Genomic DNA, 12,222 nt, shown 5'->3' on the forward strand with positions numbered 1-12,222 from the left:
ACAAAAACAAATATAACAACAAAAATAATGATAAATTAGCAATAATGATTTACAATAATAATAGTAATAACATTAGTAATAATATTAACAGTAACTATGAACAATAATGAATATTGTTTGTTTCATTTCGATTATCAGGCTAAAAGCAGTTGAGGCAAAGGATTCCAATAATTGTATTATTTATTGTTTTATCTACTGTGAATCACAGGAAACTTGAGACCCCTGTCAATGCATTATAGATTACACTGACTGCATGTCTACACTTTTGGTCAAAACTGATATTTAATATATTCATTCTTTTTAATGAACCAAATGTCAGGTCCCAGGTTGGAAGAAGCCATTTGCAGGAGATCTGATTGGTTGAAAGTTTTATTTCAGTCCGCCCATTTATCCAAATACGGAAAATATTAGATTACGTCATTCTTTTGGCATCCTGGTACAGTATCTGCATTCAGTGTTTTACAAGTCGCTTATTCCATCTCTAAATTAACTTTCTTGGTGGCGCTGTCCAGAATGAGAAAAATAATTTTAAAAAATAAGAGACTTGTGGCAAGTCTAGAGTGTGGGAGACAGTCTTGTTTTAAGAGAGATTTCTGTGATTTGCAAGAAACTTGGGGCCCCTGAAATGTTTGATAATGAAAATCAAATATAGTTTTAAAATTAACAATATTTAACCACACTTAAGCTAGGAATAGAAATTACTGACCTTGAAAGGACTATGGCTACAGCATCATTTAAAACACTTTCCCCAAAGACTAATATATACATGTCCACATCAACATGTAGATCATGAAACACTGCCAACACAGTGACTGTAAAATACGAAATTCAATAACAATTAAGGGATCTCTTTAGAATATTCATAATCTCCTGATAAAATATAGTAGTAAAAAGTATTAATAACTAGAAGAAATGTAGTTAAAACACACCATGCATCAATTGGCCTAATAACATTGAAGGAAGGAAGGAATCATGGTCAACCCAAAACTTAGGTTAATGTTGTAGTGGTGAAACAGAAGCAATCTGACACTTTGTATTTAATTATATTAAGCTACAATTTATCAGACAAACATGAACTTGAAATTCATAAAAGAGTACAAAATTATAGCAACAGCATATTTAACCCCATGATCATATGAAATGGAAAATATTAAAACACTGCTATTAACATGAAACAAAGCCATTGAGAAAATATAACAATTTATCATCACGAAGTTGAACAGAGGTTTGAAATTTTGATATTCTATGTTTTATGGATTTTCTTTCATATGTACACATGTACTTTTATTTATGAGCAATTTGTAAGTGGGATTTAAACCTGCCAACACAGAAAGCATGGATGAGTTAAAAGCAGCCCAAAAAAAAAATGTTAAGCAGTAGACACACCCTTCCATTGGGAGCCTATTTTCAACAACTTTTGTAGTCAAAAGTCTGTAGATCAGATATATAGTGATCTGTGCATCAATGCAAGTTAATAAATTTAATGTATTTGAAATATCTATTTTGTGTTTCGATTAAAATTATTGGGCTTTTTCAGATTTTAAAACAGATGGCATTTTTAATTAAATTATTTTAATGGAAAGTTTCCGGATTTCGTACATTTGTTTAATGTACTCTCATTTCCTGTTTGTCTATTTAAACACATCCCCTAGTAATCTTCCTAGTAACGTCTCTGTAGATTTTTAACAGACTTTAGTAGTTGTAACTCCATTGTTAACGATAAATTACAAACAGAACATTAAGAAATTAGGAACAAAGCTAAATAATGAATGTAAATGTATTGTTGACAGAAGTAGTGCTCTCTTTAAATTTCAGGTTAAATTGGGTATCGAGGTGAAACAACAACTCTAATTCTAATCTAAATTCCATTTTGAACCCAAATCTAAAAACCATAAAGATTTTCACAAACCATCAACATGCAGTTACTGGAACAATATGGCTCAAAAAAAAAAATGATTAGTCTTCTATAGTATTGGAAAAAAAAAAAAAAAAAAATTATCCAAAAATAAAAAGAGTGAATGTCGACTGAATGATTTACTTTCACTTGCTCCATCACACCAGTATCATCTACGTAATAAATTTCAATACTTCTTACCTAAAGTAAAAGCAGAAAGATAAATATATATATATATTTGTTTCTAATTGCAGTTTTCACGTAACCCCTCCCTGTGTACAACACATGTGTATTAAAATCAAGGTTTCAGGAGACCCCTGCATCTATCTGTGTCTGAGAGAATTCATTTTACAATAACTTTTTAAAAATAACACTTTAACAACTGATAAGATAACCTCAGATCAGTCTAAACCGTCTGAATCTTATACTACAGTTAAACTTGCCATAAGTCGACTACGCCTAGGACGAATAATAATTTTTAAGTCAATCTTATTTTACATACCAAATTGTTGTGTTTTCCATTAACAATCTGTAAGTTGAATTTTATCTAAGTCAAACGATATTTCAATGGCCTTTTGGACTCGACTTAGGCAAGTTCAACTGTATTATAAAAACCCATTATGATCTTTAAGTTTTTATAAAAAAACACTAACCTGGGTCTGTGGCTGAAATGATGGCTCCAAATAAAAAGCAATCTTGGATGTTGAAGCCCTCTTTCTGCATTACCAGCACAACAAATATGTACATAACACCTCTAAAAAAATGATTTTCACGTTTCATTTAGATGCTCAAAAAATATATATTCTTATATAACATAATTTATTTAGTTTTAATAAAAAGATAAAGCAAACTGTGGTCCAAAATATGTAAAATGATCAGTAACTGATCTATGATAAAAAATAATAGAGGTTAGAACCTGAGAGAATTAGAAGTCCTATGGTGTTACAAGGTTTCACTTTATAGTAACATGGATGTTAGGGTTGCATTGGGTTGAATTTATTTGGTGTAAGCACCAAGGATAGCCCACAAAAGTCTAAAAGAAGACTTATTTCCAGTGGGATCCTTCTGATGGTAATTGGTTAGAATGTACTGTGTTCTTTAACATGCAATATGGGCCATAAATGCACACAGGACCAACACCTTAAACATCTCATCCGAAAGACGGTACGTTATTGTAAGGAGAGGCAGCGATGAGAATTGAACCCGGGGACAGCACACACAGTGGCTACCATCAAATTAGCCAACTGAGAAAAGCTGCTCTCAATTGATTGGGTTGATGATGATGACAGGGATCCCCAGTTGGAAGAAGCCATTTCTAGATTTAGTAAAATGAGCTTCCAATATCTAATTTTATTTTGCTCCATAAGAACTGATTTCCAGGAGACTAATAATAATACCATAATTCAAAAACATGTATGAATTTTGAAAATTTGAGAAAATTCTTGATTGCTCGTGGGACCGCAGGAGGCTGACCTGACTTGGGACACATGTGACGACGATAATGACTTTTCTAACTTACCCAACTACAAAACATGAAATGCATGTCCCTAGAAATGCATACAACATAATTGATCCCAGATTACGAAAAAAATGGCGCTGAAAAAAAAATAAATCAATCAAAATATTAACATCGTTTACTGTACATAACACTAAACTGCTGAAGTTTGTTTGACTGCTGTAAGGAAGATTTCTGTCACATTGCACAGCAAATAAACAGGCCAAAGGTTGACTTGGCTTTACTGATGTTTTCTAAGTGTTTTTATGAGGCTTATGCGTGGAGCTGTGTTTTAGTTGTATTTGCAGTGTTTATGTTATTATAATCATAATGGGCGGCCTGAATATTTAGGCCTATCACTTGTCTTAGACAAATATTAGTAACAATATTAACAAACAATTTGCTCACTAATAAAAAAAAAAATCCTTTATGTTACATGTCTTTACAAGCAACTTACTCGTTTTAGACTGTATCCTGCATAAAATATTATAGGTGGGAGTAACACATTGAAGAAAGTCTCAGGGTCAAAGTTCACCTGTAAAAGAAACACTCAAATAATAGTTGTTATATTAGAATTCCATAATATGAAATTTAATGACGTTAATTTATTGAAATTAACAAATTTTGCATACAGAACAGTATGTCAGCGATTTACAAGAAACATGGTGTAGGTGAATGAATATGGTCGTGAATACATTGGTGAATTTAGGGCTCTGCGTCTTGCACAACTAATCACCTCATATCACATTATTTTTCTAACTAGCTCCACATCACTTAATTGTCAAGCACCCATCTGGGCCCCTCCCCCACCCGCTTCAATACATCTAGATAAGCCACTGAGTGAATGACTGATGGAGGAACAGACAACAAAGTTTAAAGAGGTGGATTTAATGTTACAATAGTTTGAAAAAACTGCGTGATAGATATAATAGGTGGATAATATCTAGATATGGATAGATTTAAAGATTGATACATTAAAATGAATGGCAGATTTTTATTACTCTGAAATAGATAGATGCTGTAAGCAGATAGATTAGCAGCATTCTAGGTAGATACGTAAAATAGAAAGATACAAAAAGTAGTTTGTCCAGTCAAGAGTAGAACAGTAGTCCACATACCTTCTCTTCAAAATCAGAGTTAGTTGCATTTGTCAAGTTCTGTACAATTCCTTCTTGTCTATACTGATACTTGACATGGTTGTCATCAGGGTAGTTGACTTCCAGGAGCAGAGTACTAGACGGCTCCTTGTTGCAATCGCCGCTGCGACTGAATTCCTCTGTGTCGTGGGTTTGGTCTGTACTGGAATACCACACAATTGCACCAACAATAACACCTACAAAAACAATCAAAATCAAAAAGTTGTGATGGTACTTTTTATGCTTATTATACAGTACACTATGTACCTAGAAATTTAAGAGTTTTTTTTACATGGCTGGGTGCTTAGGACCCTGTGGTGCATCTAGGGCACACATGATTAGGGGGTGTGCAGGGAGCTTAGACCTCTCAGTTTCTCCCATTAAAAATGTTGAGGCAAAATAAATCACGCAAAATAAATCACCTATATTTTACAAGATAACACACGTTGACATAATCATCAACCCCTACTTCACCTGCGCCACCCATTTCAATATCATTATAAATCATTACAAGAAAACTATCTTATTGTTTTCCTAAATTAATTTGCCATTCTTATAGGTTTTAAATTTATGAAGGAGTGCAGTGAATTTGTTGAGGAAACTTTAATTGGAAATGGCTTCGATTTGAGACTAGGACACTGGGATTTAAAGCAAGCATCTTGAAATTTTTTCTTTTAGTTGGTGTATGAATACATTTCATTGAAAATACAGTATCTAGACGTAAAACTATAGAACCCAGAAGAAATTTTTTTTTTAGTAAATTGTTAGTAGATATTGTTTGTACTAATTATTTTAATCATGTATTTTACTTTGAATATCAATGCACCGGCAAACACCCCAAGGATGATTTGACTTTAGCAAAATAAACAATAAAAATTAAAATCCTCCCTCCCTTATCACTTTTTTCCACCTAGATACTGTAGAGTGGTAATGTAATTATTATTATTTATTGGGCCTAAGCTATACCAAGCTTAAATAATAATTTAGCTAAACTTTAGACGTAATTGGTAACTGTGGATCAAGTTTTCCAAGTTGATCCCTAAATCCTAAGCAGTTGTCAAATATGGATTTTGCACAGCTGTAATCTTTATTAAATGTTGCAATAAAGAAATTATTATTGAACATTCATTGACAATAATACTTTATGTATATTAAAATTACCATACTAAGACTTTAAAATTTGAAAACTTTCTAATCTGTCCACAAGAATCCTGCAGGTTAAAATAAGATAGGGCTGTTGTGCATGATTATCACTTTTATTGATTTTGTAGACTAGGAGGGAGAAGGGAAACTGATAAATACAGTAGGCCTACAGTGACCCTTCCTGTGGGACACCCCTATTCAGGTGACTCTTCCATGAAATGGGGGAGGGGGAGAGAAGGTATCTTTTAACCTTCTTCAATTAGATCATCTACCACTATTATTACAGAACATTTAAATATGCCTCCACAGCTGTAACAGCTTGCCTTAAAGAATTTGAGTCAACTCGGCCCCATGTCGACACGGCCTCATGTCGACTCGGCCTCATGTCGACTCGGCCCCAAGTCGACTCGGCCCCAATTTACTGTGTATTTACTGAATATTTACTACAGTAAAAGAGATTTGAATGCAAAGCCAAAATTAAAATGTTATTGTTGCCTGTTATTTCTTTTCATTTACAATAATTAAAAAACATCATTAATAAAAATAATATTAATAATAATACATATTAAACATACTACTATATATTATATATTATTATATATTATATATTATATTATTATAAATATTATATATAGGTCCTATACAGCCATAATGTCGGCGCTGGTTCGAAAGGCACGCTCGCCTATGGTTCCGGTGGTGGAACAAGTCTTCTCTGATAAGGACTCTAAACCGTAGGTCCAGTGTACACAATTGGCTCGTGTGCACTTTAAAGAACCCAGCACATCATTCAAGAAGAGTATGGGGTTACACCGGTGTACTGGTTCATCTCTAGTCCCCTGTCCGGCCACAGAAGGAGCGCTCACGACGCGGCCTATGACAGGTACCCATCATACCTGCGAATCCTTCTACCACACTACGTAAAGCTAGATCATACACACTAGCTACGTAGTGATTCGATAAGAAGAATATACTGTGTATATATACACTATATATAACAAGAACTTGCGTCTATGTCTACATGAACTGAATAATTTGTTCCTTTGATTTAAAGTACAAATTTTGGGTTGACATATAATAAAATACTTCTCTTGTATACAAAGGTTACATCGTTAATAGATATACACCATTTAATTTTGTACTTTGTTATCTTCTTTAAGCTTCCAAACATATTTGCTAAGTGTAGTTAAATGCTTCAAATGTATATAATTATGAAGAAATATACATATCTAATATCTTCGGAGATTTCAGGGCAGCGGAGGGCGTAATAAAAATTAACTTTTATTTTTTCTGAAATTTCCACTTTTTTGTGGCGACGGGTGCACTAATTGGCCAAAATTAAAATTTTATTCTTATTTGAAATCATCAATATTTGCAGTCGGCGGGTTCACTAAACAACTTATAAAAAAAGTCTCGTCTTAACCACAAATTTGTATGGAAATCGACCCTTGAAATGCGCCGATTTAATTCTGCTGTATAACCGGTGTCCAAACTGTAAAATAAGGATTTGCCTGCTAAAACTCAAACTTGCCCATCCTCAAGGTTAAAGTTGGAGTGTGCCCTCACTAATCACAGCAAAAATGATTTGTGAATGAAATCATAATCTGCTGGCTGAACACCTTATCACACAAAAAAAAACTCCTGAGGTGGACCTCTTTTTCTCACAAAATCAAGTATATACTAACTTGAATTGTTTTATTCAATGTGACCACTGCTTGGGATTTTTTGTTAAATTTTCATTAAATCTTGGGATTTTTTGAATGATATGACATTTTAATTTTTTCTATCAAGAAGGGAACAAATAGGCTGCTACCAGTTGAAAGTTGTAAATGAAGGCTGTTTATTTGTTAAACTCGGCAAAAACTTAGGTGAGGTGGACCTCTTTTTCTCACAAAATCAACTATATTATAATGTGAATTGTTTCATTTAATGTGACCACTGCTTGGGATTTATCTAATCAAGAAGGGAACAAATAGGCTGCTACCAGTTGACAGTTGTAAATGAGGGCTATTTATTTGTTAAAAATAAGACAAATTGGAAGCTTGAAGGCTGTTGTTTAAAGCAATTTTCGATATTTGCAAAAAATAATAAGGTGCATTTTAAAGTTAAATATCTTAAATATTATGTCCATGCGCAGATCCAGACTCGCATCGTGCACCATTGATTGTAGCACCGGGTGTTTAGTAGTAGGAAAATATGGCGCAAGTAAAATCTTTGAATGTTGGACTGAAAAAAGACAACAGTAAAACATCTTCATATTAAATGAAAGTACATATTGGCATCTAATAAATATTATGACATGATCTATTATAGGCGCGATACCATTTATTCTTGGACGAAGATAGAAAAATACCTTCTGAAATGCAAGTCGTCTTAACAACCTGGAATGTTTTGGAATCTTTAAAAACATATTTGCAAAGACTTACTAATACTAGCCTACTTCTCTCATTCGGCCAGTACTCTGCCACCCATGGTCTAAGGTACAATGCACTATAAAGTGCTACTGCAATTCTTTGTACTGTATTGGGCTGTTGATAAGAGATTTATACACCTTGCAAAAACTTCAAAATTCTGCTGCTAGACTCATTGTTTTCCACTCATACCTTTCTCCTTATTTGCGAAATTCATTGGTTGCCTGTCCAAGAAAGAATTCAATTTAAACTTTTCTTTTTGTCAAATCATTTCTGGCTTCTGCCCTTTGTTATTTCTGATTACCTAATACTGAATGTAGGGAAAAATGGCCCCGGTAAAAATGGCCGGGAAAAAATGGGCCCGGTAAAAATGGCCCCAAATGACAAGTAGGTAAAAATGGCCCCAATGAAAAAATTCAGTAATAGAAATGATATTTTTTTTTAAATCTTCAAATATTTAAAAACTGTAATAGCAAGAATTGAATCAATAAATAAAAAATGGCCCCAAATTATAAAATTCAATAAAAAAAATAAATTTACCCTGTAAATTTATAAAATAAGATTTATTTTTTCCTTTGAAAATAAGATCAATTTATATGATTTTTTTTTGTTAAATTTCTTTAAAAGTATTTGTTTTTTAACAAATACAGTTACACCACAGATGCAAATAATGTACTGAGAGATTTAATTATCGGAAAATAATGGCCATTGAATAACATTTTTTGATAGTAGAAATAAAGGTTTTAAACACGTTATTCCACTACAAAGTGGAATGACATACATGCAGTACTTCAACTATAAAAATATGCAACTCATAGATAACCACAAATTCACTTTTGATAAAGTAGCAAATGAAATAACTTTACATGTTATAAACATGCAAATAAACAGTAGTTAAAGCATGTTGATAAATTGTGTGTTTGAATCACAAGTTCATGCATGGGAAAAGGGAGAGGCTTACTTTCTCACAAACTTAGCAATAAACATTCTGTTTAGAGGTACTTCAAAGAAGTATTTGTTATTAGTAAACTGAATAATTAGGAATACATTTATTTAAGCAACTTATTTAATTGCATTCTTGGTTTTTACTCCCCGCCAACTAAATCCAAGTGCCTACTGGCTCAGAAACCAGTGGTCATATTTTTTTTTCAATTTATTTTCAAAACTATACTAAATAATGTAAACTGATATATACTATATATACATAGTTATGTAAATATGGCAATTATGCATACACTGAGGATTGCCAACGAATTGGGTTGGTATTCAAACTTTTACGATAAGGTGAACCTATTTCGATTAAAATGTTAAAGTGATTATATAAGAATTAGATGAGTCACTGTCATAAAAAACAATTCGCGGAAGAGGAGTATTCAAAATATCGGTACTATTAAAATAAGACTACTCAGATGACTGATGCCGTTCTCCATCGACAATTGATTTTATGTGCATTATTTACCTATAATTCTTATCTATATACACTAATTTCTAAAAGAATCTTTACACTCACAATTTCATCTGAAAAAAAGTTAACAACAACGGAGTGACGGTATTCCACATCTAAATAGCTGTGGGAAAAAAACAAATTATCAGCCTGCTGATCACTGTTTGAATAGTGATCATATCTGAACAATAATGATGCAGCAACATGCTTGGTCAACTTGTAAAAATTCAGAGCCTTCTGTTGTTGCCCATAGATCAAATTTGGGAGTGTTATACAGTACGATTTCAAAACATTGTCATCGTAATGAAACAGATATAATATTGGAAACAAAAAACTTGAAACAAAATCGGTGAACGAATTCAAATAAATATTAACAATAGATTTTAATGGTCAACTTGTTATCAAATTTTACAACCAATTTTTACATACATTTGTGAGTGATGGTGTGTGATAGACATGCCATGAACAAACATTAGCGGTTAGCTGTATAATATCTTTGAATATCATTTTAGACTGATTCATTCACATGCTTGGTCATTTTTTAATCATTTAGAATTCAAAAGTTTTAATAATAGGGTCTGTATCTCTACACTTCTGGACGAAGTATCAAATTATAGTTGCCATAGATCCGGTTTCGTACACACTCGCTGAAGTAAATTTTAAAGGAAACTGTTTTACCCATTTCTTTTTATTGTTAAATACTCTAGTGCAATACTAGTGGGGAGTGGGCGTGGCCCTAAACTACTTCACATACAGTAACTCGGCAACCATAGGTCACAGAACTTTGGAATAGGCCTACACGGGCAAGTGCAGCTCACAAAGTAAGCCTTCTTGTCATAGGCCTATATATACCTGTATGGCCCCATAAAAACAATTATTAGTTTATCACCCGCTCCCTCATCACTTTTGGGAAAAATCTGATTTTTTTTTTTTTTCAATCAACATATATTTTTATTTTAAATGGTCCTTTTTCCATCTTTTTTCACTTGAAGAGCTCAGGGTTTCTTGCAAATATGCTTACTGGTACAACAAAAACATATTTTTTAAATATAAATTTGATTCCATTCTTATGACTTTTTATATGTGTCTCTAACAATTGATTTACTTGTGATCAGCAAAAAACTCGGGATTAGCAAAAAAAAAAAAAAACCTCCCTTCCTCATCAGTTTTTATTCTTTGATAGGGTATATAGGGATAAACTAATACTTTTTTTATGGGGCCTAAGGACGATCCAGGAACATTTCCAAACTATCGGCCTATTTTTTGAACGATGGCCTGCTTTTAAGATCGTCCTAAAAGAAATGAGCCCGATTGTCTTTGGGTCCGATTGTCTGTAATTCTTGTTTAATATCTGCCTAGGCCATAGTTAGGCTATTATTAGTATTAGGTCTAGCCTAGGCCTACAGTGTATATAGCCTAGGCCTGTGGTGGCTAGCCTATGCCTAAGAGGCCTAGGCCCTAGGCCTACACTAGGCTAGATGGAGGGCCAGACATGTTCTAGTACTAGGCCTAGGGCATAGCTAGGTCTAGGCCTAGGCTAGCACTAGACCTATCCTTCCAGCCTCTTGGCATAGGCCTAGGCCCTAACCTATTTAGGTTACAGACAGGCTGTAAGCTTTAGCCTAAAGTTTAGGCCTACAGTAAGCATTGCTAGAGAGGCTTATGTGCATTTAGGCCTAGCATTTAGCATTGAATAGGGAGGGGCGTGACCGACTCCCTTGTTGGCCTTACCATAAAGCATAGCCAATCCCGTTTCGTGGACGTACCGAACCCGGTGGTGTTTAAACAGCCAGATTGTCAAAATAGTTAACACAAGCAAGCTCAAGAATAAAAGTAAATTCAAACTATCTAGTTGATGTTGTCGTTCGGCATTATCCTGTGCCAATTCTTCAGGGTCCGTAGAACACACATCACTTCCGTGAACATACACACACCACGATAAACACAAAAGTGGAGTTAAAAACTCCATCCTTGCAAAGCGAGTTCTAAAATCACGGATCATATCATGTGTAGATGTGCCATCAGATGTGTGCACACACAGCCGAGCGATCAAGTCGAGCGTGTGTGTGTGGTTGTAGTTTCTGTCATGTGACGGTACTGTTTATTACAAGCCAGTTCGAAGGTCACTGAGTATGGAACGCCGTTACTGCCTTTGGTGGTTCTTTTCCGTTCGGCGCATTTGCTATTCGGCCCTTTTAACATTACGTTCGGTGCTTTTACATTACGTTCGGTGCTTTTTACATTACGTTCGGTGCTTTTAACATTACGTTCGGTGCTTTTACATTACGTTCGGTGCTTTGAAAATTACGTTCGGTGCTTTTGCCGCACTTTTATCATTTGGTGCTTTTAACTTTCGGCCCTTTCATCATTACGTAGGTTCTTTTATCACTCGGTGCTTTCATGACCTTTGACATCGGGTCAAGTGAAAAAAATCAACGGCTGTGGGAATGAGCCTAGTGGAAACAAAGCATATTCGACATGTGATTATCTTAGTGATAAAATTAATAACTAACGAAAACAAAAATGTCTCGATCAATCAAAACAGTATTAGAAGACCTGGATCTACATTTTGTTGTCCCTAAGTTTGAAACGGAAAGGGTATGTTCTAGTTTTTTTCCACATGATTCTGGTGGTATATTAAGGCAAATAGAAATATAAGATTATCACTATAGACCTAGTATTGAAAACAAAAATAACTAGGG

General features: G+C 33.9%; 1 protein-coding gene across 1 annotated transcript; it reads right to left on the reverse strand.

Annotated features, from left to right (window-relative positions):
• Positions 1-486: 486 nt before the first annotated feature.
• LOC117108415 (sodium/hydrogen exchanger 7-like) lies at positions 487-11,618 on the reverse strand. Its single transcript, XM_033250429.1, has 6 exons — positions 11,252-11,618; positions 4,508-4,722; positions 3,847-3,924; positions 3,414-3,490; positions 2,548-2,648; positions 487-812 (listed from the first exon to the last, which is right to left on the reverse strand). The coding sequence occupies exons 1-6, from the start codon at positions 11,520-11,522 to the stop codon at positions 661-663; spliced, it is 894 nt and encodes a 297-aa protein (XP_033106320.1). The 5' UTR covers positions 11,523-11,618; the 3' UTR covers positions 487-660.
• Positions 11,619-12,222: the final 604 nt, after the last annotated feature.

Source organism: Anneissia japonica, unplaced genomic scaffold, assembly GCF_011630105.1.
Source record: "Anneissia japonica isolate Jap-2015-1 unplaced genomic scaffold, ASM1163010v1 scaffold1776_len382430_cov169, whole genome shotgun sequence".
In the NCBI taxonomy this organism is placed as follows: domain Eukaryota; kingdom Metazoa; phylum Echinodermata; class Crinoidea; order Comatulida; family Comatulidae; genus Anneissia; species Anneissia japonica.